General features: G+C 41.3%; 1 protein-coding gene across 3 annotated transcripts in view; it reads right to left on the bottom strand.

Moving 5' to 3' along the window:
• RMDN2 (regulator of microtubule dynamics 2) overlaps positions 1–12,690 on the bottom strand; it is a 53,652-nt gene extending 40,962 nt beyond the window's left edge. For 2 of the 3 annotated variants that reach the window (XR_012622462.1, XM_074818256.1), the window contains exons 1-4: positions 12,625–12,690; positions 11,655–12,112; positions 4,275–4,470; positions 1,053–1,155 (exon numbers count right to left, since the gene is read on the bottom strand). Coding sequence is in view for 2 of the 3 variants with exons in the window: in XM_074818256.1 (XP_074674357.1) it covers positions 1,053–1,155; positions 4,275–4,470; positions 11,655–12,100 (745 nt within the window). In the remaining variant the exon portion in view is untranslated. Of the gene's footprint in view, positions 1–1,052; positions 1,156–4,274; positions 4,471–11,654; positions 12,113–12,620 lie in introns of all 3 variants that reach the window. The other variant, XM_074818257.1, reaches the window with a different exon arrangement.
• Positions 12,691–17,804: the final 5,114 nt, after the last annotated feature.

Below are 17,804 nucleotides of genomic sequence, written 5' to 3'. Positions count from 1 at the left end.
AAGGTTGGCTACGAAATATGTAATGACAGCACAAAGACATGGCACTGCCTTTAAGAATGACAAAAGGCAGCCAAAACTATTTAGTCAGTGATGTTGTCATGGCTACCAGAAAAGTAGAAAAAGTTGCTGACAGAAAAGTAGTCACAAAAGTCAAAATAACCTGAAATTGAAATACACTTAGAAAACCTGAATCTGGTGCAGCAAAACAATGAGAAGAAATGGAGAAACAAAGGAGAGAGAGAAGTATTCCCAGATACAGGCAAAAAGGATTATTGTAAGAACAGTGTGTTGATGGGAGGAGAGTGACACAGGTAGAAAAGGTGTAGGTTTTATTGTAATAAAGAGAAGAAGGCCCAAAACAAAAAGGGACATGTAAACTGTACCTCTAGCCAATATGTCTCCAGACAGTGAAAGAAAGGGCAATGCTTTCAAAAGCAACCAAAAAAAAGTGCTGTGAAGAAGAAAATCAGACTCTTGTTGAGGTTAAGCTGTCAAACAGGACACATGGGGAGAGATGCCTGGATGCAACACCAATTGTCACACACAACTTCTGTTTCTGGTCAACAGTTTTTACAGATTCACAAAGTTTCATCCCCACCATCACCCCAAAAAGGGCTGATGATATGCAGGACTGCTCCTTTGCCACAGGAAAGCAGAAAAACAAACCTTGACTTTGTCTTGGCGTTCATTTATTCCTCTCACTCTCCCAAAGATGTAATTAAGAAACTGTGCTGACAGCATCTGTCTTTTTTCACATTCTGTATCCATCCGATTCTCAAAAAAATACAGTATTTTAAGGCACCATCCAGAACCAACAGCTTTCAATTATGACCCACAGTACTTCTTCACTGACTTTGGATCTCTCCAGTGAGGAAAGAATGGACTGAAGTTGTATACTGTGGTAGTTGATTGCACAAAACATTATTATTACAGCACAAATGCTCCCATTTATTGGTTTGGAAATTTCTTGGATTGGAAGACTTGAACAAAGTTCAAAGCATGTTTCACTACATTCAGATGGTATTCTACACAAACATTTTTCCTCTGCTTACCATCAGTAACATATTTCCTCTTCTCTTCTGCATCAGTAGTCATCTCAAACAGATCTCCGTAAGCGCGTGCAAGTCTCCAAAGAAAGTCCACACAGTTTTCATACTGAAAGTAGAGGACAACTAGGTAATTAAACTGATCAGAATGTGATTTAAACAGTTTCCTTTCATAATGCTTAAAGCAGGTTATTGGAATATGGCATAAAATCTTTGGTTATTTTGCATCCTTCTATACTACTTTTAGATTATGTGAGAACCAGATGACCAGTTTTTCACAACCAAAGGAGAACACCACTTTTGGAAATACCCTGGGCTGTCTAAAGAGGTTTTATTTCATAAATCAGTTTTAAAGTTCTTTTAATATAAAAAATAAAAAGGTAATCCAGTAGAGCACAACAATCCCTGAATGATGTGGTGTGTATTTTCTTTAGGGATGACACAAGTACCACACTCACTCACAATTAGCATCTTCCTGGGTATTTCAATATGTAAATGAAAATATAATCAGAACTAATGTTTGCCAAATCAGAAGAAACTGATACACTGAATTAAGCGCTGCACATCAAACCACTTCGAAATTTTATCTGGAGCTATATATGTGCACAATAAAGTCAAAGGAAAAATTCACATGAAGTATATCAGAAAGGTATAACCAGACTACAGGCTCATCATTTGATGTCTTGAGAACACTTGCTCTGATTACTATTTAATGCCACAGGACATTTGCACACAGACCATTCTAAAACCAGCAAAAGTAAGTATCATTTACGTAGAAAAAAGTCCATGATCTTCCTCTGTTGCATGCAAGAATACATACAACAAACAAAACCTCAAAGTTACTGAGTCTGGATGGGATACAAAATAATAAATCATCCTGGACTTCCAAAGGGCTGACTTTGTCTTGTTTAGGCACCAGCTTGACAGGATCCCTTGGGAGATGGTCCTGAAGGGTATAGGGGTCCAGGAAGGCTGGGCGCTCTTTAAGAAGGAAGTGTTAATGGCTCAGGAGCAGGCAGTCCCCAGGTGCTCTAAGAGGAGCAGGCGGCAGAGAAGACCACCCTGGCTGAACAGGGAGCTTTGGCTGCAACTCAAGGAGAAAAGGAGAGTTTACAGCCTTTGGAGGAAGGGGCTAGCCACTCACAGTGATTACAAAGACACTGTGAGGCTATGCAGGGCAGAAATCAGGAGGTCCAAAGCCCAGCTGGAAATTAATCTGGCTTCAGCAATCAAAGATAACAAGAAATGTTTCTATAAGTATGTCAATAGCAAAAGAAAGACCAGGGAGAGTCTCCATCCCCTGCTAGATGCTGAAGGAAACTTGGTAGCAAGTGATGAGGAGAAGGCTGAGGTGCTTAATGCCTTCTATGCCTCAGTCTTTAATAACAAGACTAGTTGTATTGAGGGAATCCAGCCCCCTCAGCCAGATGATAGAGACTGGGAGAACGACCCCCCCGCAATCCAGGAGAGAGTCAGTGACCTGCTGCATCACATAGACACACACAAGTCTATGGGACCGGATGGGATACACCCGAGGGTGCTGAAGGAGCTGGCTGGGGTGCTCGCCAAGCCACTTTCCATCATTTACCAGCAGTCCTGGCTGACTGGGGAGGTCCCGACAGATTGGAAATTGGCCAATGTGACGCCCATCTATAAGAAGGGTCGGAAGGATGATCTGGAAAATTATAGGCCTGTCAGCTTGACTTCACTACCCGGGAAGCTGATGGAGCAGCTCATCCAGAGTACCATCTTACAACACATGCAGGACAACCAGGGGATCAGGCCCAGTCAGCATGGGTTTATGAAAGGCAGGTCCTGCTTGACAAACCTGATCTCCTTCTATAACAGAGTGACCTGCTTATTGGATGAGGGAAAGGCTGTGGATGTAGTTTACCTTGACTTTAGCAAGGCCTTTGACACCGTTTCCCACAGCATTCTCCTGGCAAAACTGGCTGCTCGTGGCTTGGATGGGCACACGCTTTGCTGGGTAAAAAACTGGCTGGATGGCCGGGCCCAAAGAGTGGTGGTGAATGGAGTTAAATCCAGTTGGCGGCCGGTCACGAGTGGTGTCCCCCAGGGCTCAGTTTTGGGGCCACTCTTGTTTAGCATCTTTATTGATGATCTAGATGAAGGGATCAAGTGCACCCTCAGTAAGTTTGCAGATGACACCAAGTTGGGTGGGAGTGTTGATCTCCTCGAGGGTAGGGAGGCTCTGCAGAGAGACCTGGACAGGCTGGAGCGATGGGCTAAGGCCAACTGTAGGAGTTTCAATAAGGCCAAATGCCGGGTGCTGCACTTGAGCCCCAGCAGCGCTACAGGCTTGAGGAGGAGTGGCTGGAGAGCTGCCAGTCAGAGAGGGACCTGGGGGTGTTGATTGACAGCCGGCTGAACATGAGCCAGCAGTGTGCCCAGGTGGCCAAGAAGGCCAATGGCATCCTGGCCTGTATCAGAAATAGCGTGGCCAGCAGGGACAGGGAAGTGATCTTACCCCTGTACTCAGCACTGGTGAGGCTGCACCTCGATTACTGTGTTCAGTTTTGGGCCCCTCACTACAAAAAGGACATTGAATTACTCGAGCGTGTCCAGAGAAGGGCAACGAAGCTGGTGAAGGGTCTGGAGCACATGTCGTGCAAGGAGCGGCTGAGGGAACTGGGGTTGTTTAGTCTGGAGAAGAGGAGGATGAGGGGAGACCTCATCGCCCTCTACAGCTACCTGAAAGGAGGTTGCAGAGAGCTGGGGATGAGTCTCTTTAACCAAGTAACAAGCGATAGGACAAGAGGGAATGGCTTCAAGTTGCGCCAGGGAAGGTTTAGACTAGATGTCAGGAAGCATTTCTTTACAGAACGGGTTGTTAGGCGTTGGAATGGATTGCCCAGGGAGGTGGTAGAGTCCCCATCCCTGGAGGTGTTTAAGAGTAGGGTCGACATAGCGCTGAGAGATATGGTGTAGATGGGAACTGTCAGTGCTAGGTTAATGGTTGAACTAGATGATCTTCAAGGTCCTTTCCAACCTAGATGATTCTGTGATTCTGTGAAAACTTCTATGCCTGCCCAACATGAATATTGACACTACCTTGAAATATTTCTTTTTCACTGTATTTTAAAAAATATGCATGAAATTTCATCTTCCATTCCTGTGGGCATTTTAATGATTTTATTAAGGAAGTTCTCAAAAGCAGTGCAAAGCATAAGTTAATAGCAACATAATATTAAGTTTACCCATTAATACCTTGTCATCTTTCTCAAGCAGCAGTCTGAAGCCTTCCTTTTTATCATCCTCTGAACCCTTGTGCAAATTGTCCACCTGCTGTAAAAGATTAAATAGCTCTTCTTCTTCTTCTGATTTCACAATGTTATTGGGTGATTTCATACATCCCTTTTCTTCCTCGGAGTCTCCTTCAGAATCAGTATGAGCTGTAAGATAACTAAAATCACAGAAAATAATAACCACCTTTTCTAAAAATATTGGTAAAGTGCTGTTAAATTCAGATGCAAAAATTTCAGAACACAATTTCATCCAGTTGTTCAACCTTAAAGGAGTTTTCATTCATGGTATCAAGCTTATTATTGGTATTATTACAAAACCTTTATCTTCAAAGGGACAGACAATCGTATTCCAAACATAACAGGCAAGTAACTACACTGTCCGGCTGCCTAATACTGCATTAAAAATGCAGATACATATTAGAAACACATGTATCCTTGTGTTTCAAATGCAGAACACTTTAAACCATTAATGTGTATTAAGACATGCTCTGTAACCCTGAACAGGCCTCTTCAACTCTTTACCTCAACTTCCCTATTTTTTGAAATACGAATGAGTTTACTAACCAGAACGTAAGTGCTGTAAGAATCACTTATACAGTGTTTTCTTAAACACTTGTAAGATCTATATATAAGCAATAACACCACTGTTATCAATTCCTTTACTTATTTCTTTTGAACATTCTGAAGGTCAGTATACCTGAAACTGGGAAAAGAACTCTTATTAATTCATTATAATTAGTGCACAAGTACTCAGCACAAGGCAGTCAAGGACAAAGAAATATTTAAAAAAGCCATAAATACCATGCAGAGATAAGCAGGTGGCCTTACTGTCCAAAGTGGTGAGCATACATTAGGGTGCTCCAACTTCATATAGGAGCAGCCGAATGGCATTGTGACCAGAACTAAACATGAGCAGATACTCTTACAGCCTGTAAATGAACAAGTACAGCTGCTTATCATGCTACTCAAGTGCTAGATGTGGCACAACAGTTTTGCTGAAAAATTAACCTGGTAATATGGGAAAGAGGAGTCAAAAATACATTTGGATAAAACAGTACATACAGAAATCATGTGTGTGTGTGTTCAAACTGAAAAACAACGTGGAGCAGAGCAGAGATGGGAAACTTCATAGATTCCTACAGATTTGTTTTACATAATCTTGATGTTGCTGAAGTTGATAACACATCCTATTGTATCCTGCAGAGTCTTTATTTATAAGCCACTGACCATTTATTTTGGTTTTCTGAAGCATCTTTCAAAACACAGCATCTTGTTCTTCCATAGTTATTTTGAAGTGGGTGCAGAGCTACATCATACATAGGCTGCATTTGTAAGAGCTCTAACTTGACCAAAAGTGCAAGGGATTTGGTGGGAGGGGGGCAGTCCTTTAGCTCCCATACATAACCCTATGATGTGAAATATGTCTGGAAAGTACCTTTCCTCACATGGTTTGGATGCCATCATCTCCCCCCCTCCCCCCCCCCATTAATGTGGTTTGTGCAATTACCAACCTAAAATAAGGGCACTAGATAATATAAAATAGCAACAAGTAAGCAGTAAAGGCAGTTTCAAATTCCTACACAATACTGCAACTGTAACACTTGTTAGTTATAGGAATTTGGGCACTGCATCAAATGCTACTGAAGCAGGTAGATAGGAAAGTAACAAATCAGTGTTTGGAAGTCAATGCTGATGTTGTTATCTTTATCTTTGCTGCATAAACATCTGCTAAAACTTCTATGAACACTACTGTTCCAATGTTAGAAAACAGCAAAAAGTGATTATTGGAATATGTTACTCTCCCAGCAAAAATACAAAGGCCAAGGCTGGGCTGACAGCCAGGCCCTGTCACTCCAAACAAGCCCAGCAGAGACCTCCAGCAGCACTGTATCAAACTGTCATTGCCAAACATCAAATTCGTATGATACCAGGTAAGTCATATGAGAATATTCATTGAGAGACTCAAATGGAAGAAGCGTGAAGTAGGTCACTACCTAACAGATGATGTGAACCCATGAGGATCTAGTTATGAAATATCATGGAAGAATAATCTTTTAAGATTAGACTATACTGCATCAAGCCTTTCCCTTATCCCACCTCTCCTACAGAAACACAATCTCCAGGGCACATCTGTGGTGAGAAACAGCAGAGAGGACAGGTCATTTCTTCCCCATTCCCTCTCACCTCCACTGTCCTGGGAAATTCTCTCCTACCTCCTCTATTTATCTGCTTTATGAATCCTCAAATAATTTAAATGTGGAGCAGGCAATCTTAAACCTTGATGACAATGCCATAAATTTCAATTTACTTGTTGACTGCATGCTTTAAAGAAGGCAAAACAGTACCTATAAAACAACCTGTGGAAAGTGAAAACCATCATAGTGAATAATGCTCTTTGGGTAAGGCAATGCCAGTAATTCCTAGGGACTGCAACAAACCATACAACCCTATGCCTGCTGACATAGATGAGAAGACACTAAGGGGCAGGAGTTCCTACACAACCAACAGACATGAATGCCATTCTCAAATGAAGGAAACAAAATGTTTAAAATCTTCTCCAAGTTTGGTTTGAAGTGAATAATGTTCCTCATGAGAAGGCCAGAAATTAAATGTCCTGATACCAAAATGTCCAAGGAAGTCCAAACAGTTGCTTGTGCTTAAGATTCAACATATTAGTTACCCTCGAGTTGCACCAGCATTCCTCTAACTTTTTCCTTTCTTTCCTAGAAAAATAACTTTATAGTGCCTTCAGAGGGTCTTCTCTTCCTCATCTCTTCTTCTTTGGCTCCAGAGCTGATGTTGCTGCCTCTAAGCATTTCCCACAGGAAAAGCACCAAGGTGATAGCCAAGGGCTTCATGACTTATTTCTGATGAGTTCCCACCTCACTAGTCACACACCCCAGGCAAACTCCTACATTGCTTGGGAGTCTTGGGGGTAAATGACAGCAAGGTAATTTAATCAAGTATAAAACATTAAAGTATCACTTCAACCATTTTGAATGTTCAACCATAAGGAATGTTTTCCTGTTTTGTTTCTGATTACATTAATTTTCTTACTAGCTCTCTGTTCGATCCTTATCATAGCTGAAATGTTTTAAGCATGAAAACATGCTAAGAAGGGAATACAGACTGTTAAAAAGTTAACATCTAGGATTTTCCCTGTCAACCTGGGTAAGCTGTACTTTACCAGTTTGAGTGGAAGCCAGTTTTATTACAAGATAGGAAGTCCTTCCAGCTACTCAAGGACAAAATAAGAGTGTAACAGATATTATTGATATAAAACTACATAAGAAGAGCTTGATAACTGACTTCAACAAAGCAGCCAGCAGGCTTATACATCTACTCATTCTAAGAAGCATGTTATGAAAAGCAGTACTATAAAACAAAAGAAAATCAGTACTAACACAAACAGAAGTGGAGAGTCTTTTTAATACAGTTTAAAAACTCCAAGAGTCTAAGGGCTGATGACAGTAGTACAAAAGGGAAATTAAGAAAAAATGAGGAAGAGTCAGTATGGTTTTTTTTACAAATATTTCATATAACAACACCAACATCTGCAATTTTACCTGTTATCTTCCTTCAAGAGGTTTTATTAGATGATAAATAGAAAAGTGAGTATTTACATGTGATAAACACATTGACCAATATTTGATAAAATGGAAGAACTTTAAAAATGTCTATAGTCAGTGCCAATTTGTTTTCACCTTTATTACCAATAGATTTTATTTGAAAGAGAAAAGCAATGGTAAGAATGTGACAAGCAATGATCAACCAACAGGACTCAGTTGGATCACAAAGGACTGTTCAAAGTTCAAAGAACAAATGGAAACTGTGCTGGACACCACACTGCGGTTAAGCTGTTCAGTAAATCCAGGCATCTAGCACTGGATTAAAGAAAAACCCCCTGAACTACATGGTGTAAAACACCACTGTGGTATAAACCCACTTTGCTGATTCAAAACCTGTGTTGGATTGCTTGTAAACTGGCAGACACTGGGCCTAACCAGGTATCATCTGTTCACAACACTTCAGCTTTTAGACAGATCAAATATCATCTGTTGTCTCCCTGTCAACTTAAAAAAAATCACAAGGTGACACAAACACCATCTCATCCGGTCCAGCTAATTTAATAGAAAGGTGATTATATGTCACAGACTGATCTGGATCAAATTTGCACTGTATGACCCAGCAGAGTGCATATCCATCAGTAATGATAAGCAGCCTTCAAGGAAAAGTTTGGCAAACCCAATTCTTAGGTCAACTGAGGGTTGCATTGAAAACAAATGGGCAGCAAAAATAAATGAAGAAATGTAAGTGAAGTGATCCTCAGAAGCAGGCAAGGGAAATGTTTCTTCCTGCTGAATATTTAAACTATTTCAAGGAAAAATTATAAATAAAACATCTGTAGGAAAAGGATTTACTGCGGTGAGTCTTTCTGGTGACTGATGCCAAACGTAATTTGAAAAGCTTGGATGTCAGGCCAGCTGAAGCATGATACTTGGATGTCAGGCCAAACATGACACTGATGTCAATGGCTCATCACTGCTCTGTCAGAGAGGAACCAGCTTTAAAATCACAAAGAGGAGGATTAGGTGACATTCTCCATCCCAGGGGATCATCTAGACACAATTTATTGTATTCATAAATGAATGAGTGCTTGTTACACATGCTCAAATGTTAAAAGATTGAGGTTTTCACTCGTAAATGATGGAAACTGAAACAAACTATTTAGAATACAGAAAAGCACAGGCTAGAAACTGTAGGCTCTTTAGCATTCAATGTCCCATCCATTCAGTGTACCTTCCACTCATATAATTATTGTAATAAAAATTACTAAGTAAAAATATATCTCTTATTAAAAAGCGTGTTATATTTTTCCACTTACAGAAATATATCATTTTTTAAAGGCAAAATAGAAAGCTTCTCTTCCCAAGGTGTTGAATAACAACAGTGACATTAAGAATATGACCAGAGCAGATCAAAGCAGTGAGGACCATATCAGAGACTGCCAGCTTCAAATATTTTATGGAAAAAACAGGTAGTATTAAAAGGCTTTCTGGAAGAAGTTTACAAATCTGAAACCAATGTAGCCATCGAGCACAAGTCCATAAAACTCTTAAGATTACTTCATCTGTCAATTCCCAGCATCTACCCATTTAAAACCAGAAGTGCTTAACACAAGCAAAATCCTATCTTTTAGATCCTGAAAATACTGCTGAGGCAGTGAAACACATTGCTTGAACTTTAGACAGAACACAGAAAGTGAAAAAACATTTAATCTGTAACAAAGAGAAAAATTATTTCTCTAGTGCACAAACTAGCAACTGAATGCATTATTGTGTGTGGAAATCACCACAGAACAGTATAAACCAATGCACATGGTGTTACACCTACAGCACATGAAGCAGTGATTAACTGGAAAAAAAAAAGTGTGTTGTTACTGTCTCTCATGGCAAACTCTCACAGAACATGCACCACTGTCATTCAAGTTACAGAAGACCTGAGAAAAAGCTCAGAAATTGCAACTGTACACACGTTAGGATTAACAACTTCCATTTGCAAGAAGAAGAAAAAATACAAAAATAAAATTACTTAAACAAAATAAAACTATGTTAAATTTAGAGAAGATATGCAAAACAAGCACATCAATTACAAGGTGTTAGCAGGAGAAAAACACCTCTTTTCAAAAGGGGTTAAAAAATAGCTTTGGAAAAGCACATACCCAAATGACTAACACTATCTATAACCTTGAATTGTCTTCCTTCCTCCTGACTGTACACAAATACTTGTCAGAGAAGGCCTCTCTTAAGGACACATTCAAAGCTCTTGCACACTATAATCATTTGCATTGGATCATCTCATCACCTGCTTCGTCACACAGAACCACCTGAACAGGCAAGTCTCCTTGGTTCTCAAATTCACCTCTCCTGACCAGAAAACAGGATCTTCTCAAATGCTAGGTGTGGAATAACCCCTACACTGCGTCTGCGAGCCTGGTTATTCACAAACTGGTCCTTTAGCCTTATCTACATCTCCAAATATTTTATGCATAACATAAAGGCCTCTGCAAATCAACTAATGGATGAAACAATCTGAGAAACAAACTGAAATGCTTCTACATTTCTACAAATGATTTTACATGTCTTTGAATACCTCTGCCAGTACTGAATACTTAGAATAAAGAACTGGCTCATAATAGAACTGACAGGTCTCGAAATATGGTGTCAAAATCTAAGACTTGTGAAGCATGTGGGCTGGGATGTAACACAACAAGAAATTCTGCCCACAGGAACTGAAAATAATTTTGGAGAAACTCTTAAAAAATAGAATTGCATCAATTATTATATGCAGCATATTGCTGTCTTCAGAATATTACAGTTAATGAATATATCTTTAGAGAAAAAAAAAAGAGACTTAAGATAGGCAATTTACAGACATAATGCTGCCTACACAGGCACGTATAACACAGAGGAGATGGTTCAAAAACTCAGCTGCTATAAACATACCCTTACTAAATTGCATATAAGTATCTAATCGGATTATATCAAAATAAAGTTGCAATTACAGGAGTAACGTCATCACCATTTTTACTTTACTACTGAAGGGTATATTCCGCAACATATGAAAAGACAAAAATACAGTGCCTCTCCTGGACTCCAGTTATGTCTGATCCTTCAGCATGTTCCTCAACCCACATGTATAAAAGATCCCATTAACCACAATGGGACTACAAGATGTGATCAAAACTAGGAACTTTCTGCCTTACTGGATCAGTACCCTAAATCCCTCACGATTACATTTTAAGCCACCACAAAGTGTATACAACAGCAAATGCACATAAACATACTGTCACTTGTACACGTGCTGCATTTGGACAGAGCTTTCATAGCATGTAATACCTTTAGGCAGAACACTGTGATAACTTGTCTTTAAGGCCCATAGTTGACAACTGTCATGAAAGCACAGAAGTATTTGTACAATTTGAACAAACTCTGTCAGACAGAAGACAAGACTACTTTCTTACGAGAAGCACTTTTAAAATTACACCATTATTCAGAACTTTGACTCTCAGTTGCATAGCTATGTAGCAACACTGCATCAGATTGTTACTAAATGCACCCTTAAAAATCTGTATTATGTCTGGCATTAAGCCAACTTCAGCCTAGCACAGATTCAGAGATGGTCACCCAGAGCTTTTTCTGATCTAAAAATTACTAATCTGAACTGTTTGGGGCTTTTTCCCTGAATATAGAGAAATATAAAATAGACATAAAACTTTAAAAGGGTTCCTGTTTCCCATACAAAGTTTCACATAGGTATATAGAAAATATTATTGACTCACCCTCCTTCACTTTCTGCTTCCTCAGAGCTGGTAGTTTCTGTTGCACCAGAAGTTGTCTCAGCTTTTCTCCGCTTCGTTGCTCTGTGTGATGGGCTAACCCTCTGAACATCTCCCTTCCCTTGAAGTTCATTTCGGACAAGCTCTTCAAGCTTTGGAATAGCTTCTTTCAGAAATGTCACCTCTCTCTTCAGCTCGTCCACACTTACTAGCAAGCCATTCAATTTTTCTAGTATCTGCAGTTGCCTTCCGTGTAAAACCATTACTGCTCCTTGCTCATTAGGAGCTTCATTTTGCAAGCCCGCGGAATTAAGCCTGTTACCTACATCTAGGAACGCAGGTATATGCACAGGTTTTCGGATCTTACGGTACCAAATCAGCATCAGGCTTATTCCAGCAGTCCCTGCCATTATGCCCAGTATTAGTCCTTTATTTTCGAAGGGAGACATTTCTGCACTCTCCTAAAATTGTGAGACAACAATAACAGTCGGAGTTAAAAGTTTTTCCTCGTCTACCCAAACGACTTACTTTGCTTTTAAGTCACAAAAGTGTACGGCTAGAATAACTGGCGCATGCTGCAGATACAAAGTTACGATACAACTCCAGCAGATTCTGCAGCAGCAGGCTCTGTGCTATGACAGCAAAGCCCAGCCGGTTGCGGGTTTGGGGAGGGGGGGCAGGACGAGGGGCACACACTGCTGCATCGCCACGCGCGCAGGACCGCAGCCTTCATTTTTAACCTTCTCCGCACCTTGGGATTTGTTTTGATGCGAGAAACTCATATATTCGGATTTTCCGCAACTACCGACCGGCGGAAACCCAGCCGTCAGGCCGCAGCGCAGCCCACGCCGCCCGGAGGGGTGTCCCGTCGCCCCCCCGGCCCCACCGCGCCGAAGGGCTGCCGGAGCCCCGCGGTCACCTCTCCGCGGGGGACCGCCCCGGCCCCGGGCCCGGCGCCGCCCCCGTTACGTACCGGCGGGCCGGTCCGGCAGCGAGTCCGGCCCAGGCGCGGCGCCGCGCGGCCCCGCAGCTCTCCCGCCGCGGCACAGGGGGCGGCGGCGGCGGCGGCGCCGGGGCCGCCCCGGGGCGGCGGTACCCGGATCGAGGGGGACGGGCCTCCGCTGTGCAGCCGCCGGTCGGGCCGCTCGGTGACGGGCGCTGCCCAGGGGAGGAGGGCGCTGGGCCGGGCCGGGCCGGGCCTGGCCCGCCCGATGGCCCCAGCAGCCCCAGAGGGGTCGGACCTCCGGCCTGGCCGGGACCGGGGCCGGGGCCTCCAGCTGTGAGCTCGGGTGGACCGCGGCTGTGGGAATCCCGCCGGGCCGTGCTGCGGGGGGACGCCCGCCGCACCTGCCTCAGACAGGGCTCGAATATGCTGTTCAAGTGCAAATTTACCTGTGTGTGACTCCCTTCGGTCTGTGGCTACTTGGTTCCACTCACTTCACCTTTGCTCCCTCTAGGCCCTAGAGAAACTGTATTTCACTGCATTAGTGGAGACCTAAACTGCAAAATCACAGAGAGCCCCCTCCCAATTACGAGGAAGAGGAGCAGTCCTGGCAGTAAAACCTTCATTGCAATTTTAGCCATCTAAGGACCCAAAGCTGATTTCACCAAAGTCCGGTATAGATTGCCCAAAGTCATGGAGGAGCTTGGGTTTAACAGGGAGCAGAAGGTATTGCTCCTGCATCCCATCTGAGACATCCCTTTTATCGGTGATGCTCACAAGACCTTTTTTTCTCCTTTATGACAGTATTTCTTTCTGGATCTGCCTCCTGTGCCTCCTGTTTCTGGCCCTGAATGGAAGAAGGATCATCACAGACGACCTGATGTGCCCACTCATCTTCCTGAAGGCTTCTGGAGGGTGCCTGTGCACAACATCCTGACAGAAATTAAAAGCATAAAACTCATGTTCTTCTGTGTGAGGGGTCAAGGAAACCATTAAGGAAACCACTGTACCTGTGCAATGAAAGAAACTGCTCGTCAACAGCTGGAATTTTCCTCTGCTATATCACTCAGAAACAAAGGAACACAATGTAGTTCTTAAAAAAAATACTAATTAACTTTTAAAAGTGAACAAAGTGCCGTTAAAAAAAAGCACCTTAAATGAGTACCAAGAACTCAAGAATTTTCAGTCTTACTACAAATTAGCAAATGTACATCACTCTAATGTCTATTTATCTTCAAAGACTTCCTTTAAAATAACTACAGCTGATAACTAGTTTTCCATTTAGAACCTGAAGATGAAACTAGGCTCAGGTGAGACCAAACTACAACCTGGGAGAAAGGTACAATTTGTTAAGATGAAAAAATGAATACTGTTTCAGTATTCTACAGTTTTCCTAGTTACTAAAAAAGTGTAATCTGTTCAAATGTTTGTAATCTGAGATTTTTAAACTGAGGATGAAAATCTCTTCAATTTTATGGAAACTTTACTGAAATAAAATTATTTTAAAGAACAAATTTCACAATAAGTAATTATTTTAAGTTACACAATCCAGCAGTGTTTTAAAATGGAACAGGCAGGACTACATGAATCACCATACTGATGCTATTTCAAATATTCAGGGAAGGTAATTTGTTGGAGAACCTTTATTTTTATTTTCTCTTTTCAATACCATCTGCTAAAAATCTTTTTGTAAGCCAATTAAAACATGAAAGGATTTTAAAAAGAGAATTAATCGGAGGGCAAACACAGCACAAAGCTGAAACAAAAGGACTATGGATGCAAAAACCTAAGTGAGTTTTTTCAAATATTTTCCAAAGTGGCTGTCTCAGGCTGCAGGCCTTAGACAAGTGGGCTTGTTTTCAAAAATAATAGCCCAAGGAGAACCACCACCTACAGCTTCCTGGATGTGTAGCAACCGTGAAAATCAGGTCACCTGTCTGGTCCCAAACTCCTTATTTGCTCTTCACCCATGGCCATTTTACCCAGGAAGAGCAGTGTGAAAGCACAGAAGTTATTGCATGCATGTAGAAACCTGACAGAACACAATGGCTTTCCAAGCTGGGGAACTGAACACGGATTTACCCACACAATTAAATAGGTCTAAATCTGACATACATGCTAAAAAACTTAAAGGAACTGTTTTTAGAAAAGTGCTGTTCTTCTGCATGTGGATTTTTTCCTAGTTCAAAAGAAATTTTGTACCTGAAGTCCTAAAAAACATGCAAGTCCAGACCACCATCTGTTATAAAATGGTTAGTCCAGTGTATTTTTAGTATTTTTAGTGTATTTTTAGCCTTACTTCCTAAGAAGACAAAGCTTGTGTCCCCAGGCTGTCCATGTGCTGTCCTTCCGTCAGGCAATACCATGACACCTTCTCCACCCAGTAGCTCCTGAACCTGTAGCTTAATTTCAGCCAATTTTGAAAGAAGAAAGATATCAAGCTACTGAAGTTCCAACAAGTTACATGAAGGTCAGCAGCTCTGGGATGGTAAGACCCTGTGAACATCCTGCCTCCCTCTACCCCTGGCCCCAGGCAGATGTTCAGGCATGAGCTCAGCACACTTGAACTGCAACACTGACACACCTGCATAGGAAACCAGCCTCATAACACTATTTGTGTAAAACCAGGCCATGTAGTTTAACTGGTCTTTTGTGAAAGTTTGGATTTGGACAGTATTTTTGTGTTGTATTAGAAAAGTTAGCTTATTATTGAGCGATTGTGTTCAATGAATGAGAGAACCATTACATTGCAAGTAACTGATGCATGCTGTTTCCAGCCAAGATGTAGCTTAATTTACCAGTGCTTTCGTTTATCCATGGAATGCATTTGTATTTTACAATTTACATAAAACTCTTTAGCTGTAATTCTTCTGTAAATTTTCTTTTGTGGTATGCTGTTCTTTCTGAAATGCCATACCAACTAGAGATTAAACTACTGCTTGTAACAAATACAGAAACTTTTAATGTGTTAGTAATGCTTCATACTTACTACTTCAGCAGTTGACTTGTAAGCGTAAAATCAAATCTTGTTAATGAATCACCAAATATTATGAAAGCTTAAGTACCTTTGACCAGACTTTGACCAGAAATCCTACTGTTCTGTCAAGTTGTATTGAATTCTCCTGAATCTTTTGATATAAAGATTAAAAATTATATCTTACCTCACAGGGAAGGGAAGTATTCACTGTCAGACTTGTCAGTATTCTCTGCTGCTCTTGCCCTGAACAATTGTCCAGTGCCCTTCATGAAAAATTAATAAATCAGAGATAAAAGGAGATGGGTAGTAGCACACTGATCTTTTCAGTTTTCTTCAAATAAAGATATACTGCTTAGCATAGTTCCCAGAGGAGATCAGTTATTGTAACTGCCGCTGTCTTTATGTCTGTGTGTGTGAGAGTGTAACTGTACTTCTGCACCCTCTCCAGTATTTGTGAACCTTCGGCCAATCTCAGTCAAATTCAACAGAGAAATTAACTTCTGACAAGTTTCTTTGAATTAGTTGATCTCCTAAAGGAGAAAGCCCTGAACTAGTGCCCCCACTTATGGGGAAGATTGCTCACCCCTTGTTGCACAACTGAGAATCCACACAGGAGAAAAGCATTTTGCAAGGGCAGGAAAAGCTAAAGCAGAGCTTACATTTTATTAGATGTGAGGGAATTGAACTATAAGATATAACCTGATAGGAAACCTGACTTCATTAGTTCAACTGCACACACAACCATCTGTTTATTTATTTATTGCGTTGATAGGATCCAGTGCTGCAATTTCAGCTAAGTACAAATGGTCACTGATGCCATGGCATTTAAAAAAGAAAAAAAAAAAAAAAGAAAGATACACACGCTGTTCCTGCTTCTTTGTGTTTGTCGTCAGCTTATCAGGAAGCTCAAGGACATTATCAAAATATATTTATGCAAGCTATATTAATTTTTTACGTCAAGTACATGATTCAGTTTCTTTGATGTAAGAGATGAGAGTAGGCATCCCAAAAGAGCTTGTATATGTTGTGTTTACAACAATAGGAAAAAATACTCAAGGCTACATCAGACGTAATTCCACAGCGGTGCCTGATTCCTTCACAAAGAGAAATGGTTCTGGGAGTGCCTGGGTATACTCCAAAAAGGAAAAATATATGAATAGTCATAAAAAACATAAATCTGTATTTTACATATATATGTATATATTCCTTGGGAGTCAAAACTCAAGAAGAGTCAAACTCTTTACAAATATGTGTATGTGTGTGTACATGTATTCCACATCATCCAATGTATTTTCTCCTATCTAATAAGAAGTGTCTTTTTTTTCCAGCTTCCCTATCAACATGCTATTTCAGAGTATATAAAGATATTCCAATAAGTTTTACTGTTTCTACCTGCAAATGGCAGAGTGCCCCTTCCTGAACTCCACAGATTGGTCCCTCCAGTAAATATCACCTAATACATGGCCCTAGGATGTCTGCAATTTCACATTAAAAAAACCCCTTCATCCAGGTGACATGGTGTGTTCTTACATCATTTCTACCCCTGTTCTGTACTAGCGCTTGTCAGCTTATCAAAAATTTCCCTCCTGACTTTAACTTTCCATCTAGGCCACTAAGGCTACACATACAGTAGGGACTGACAGGCATGTGTCTGCAGGCAAAACCGTTGGTGCTGAGGCCATGACATCCATGTGTGCCCCGGGTTAACTTTTGACTAGCTCCAGCCTGATCGCAGGGGCTGCGTGCCCATTTGTGACTGCAGTGCCTTGAGTGTGCTTCTGCAATGAATCCTCCCAAACTGCAACTCGTGCGCCCCAAGCCTGGTCCACGGCGTGAAGCAGAGCTTGCCAAAGCTGGGATGATTGGGAGATCTGCCTCACAAGTGGACAGCTGACCCAACCCAAATCATTGCTCCATACAGGCATATTTACACTAAGAGGTTTTGATGTGGGTTACACAATTAATCAGGTAGGACAGAGGTGAATGCAGGGCAGGAGGTCACCTCCCCTCAGCAGTTACTGTGTGCTGGCAAGAGGGTTCCTCCTTCATCGTAGGATCATTTTTGGGCAATGACAATTGATAAATGCAGCAAAAATCATGAAGAAAAGTGGTGAAACCAGGAGAGTTAAGGGGAAGCAGAAAGAAATTCCTAATCAATTATAAGATTTTTGCTATATACAATAACAAGACAGGATTTCTACTGTATTCAATGAACACACACATATACACTCAC

This window comes from Strix aluco, chromosome 3 (genome assembly GCF_031877795.1).
Source record: "Strix aluco isolate bStrAlu1 chromosome 3, bStrAlu1.hap1, whole genome shotgun sequence".
Classification (NCBI taxonomy): domain Eukaryota; kingdom Metazoa; phylum Chordata; class Aves; order Strigiformes; family Strigidae; genus Strix; species Strix aluco.
This window is presented reverse-complemented; position numbering and strand designations above follow the sequence as displayed.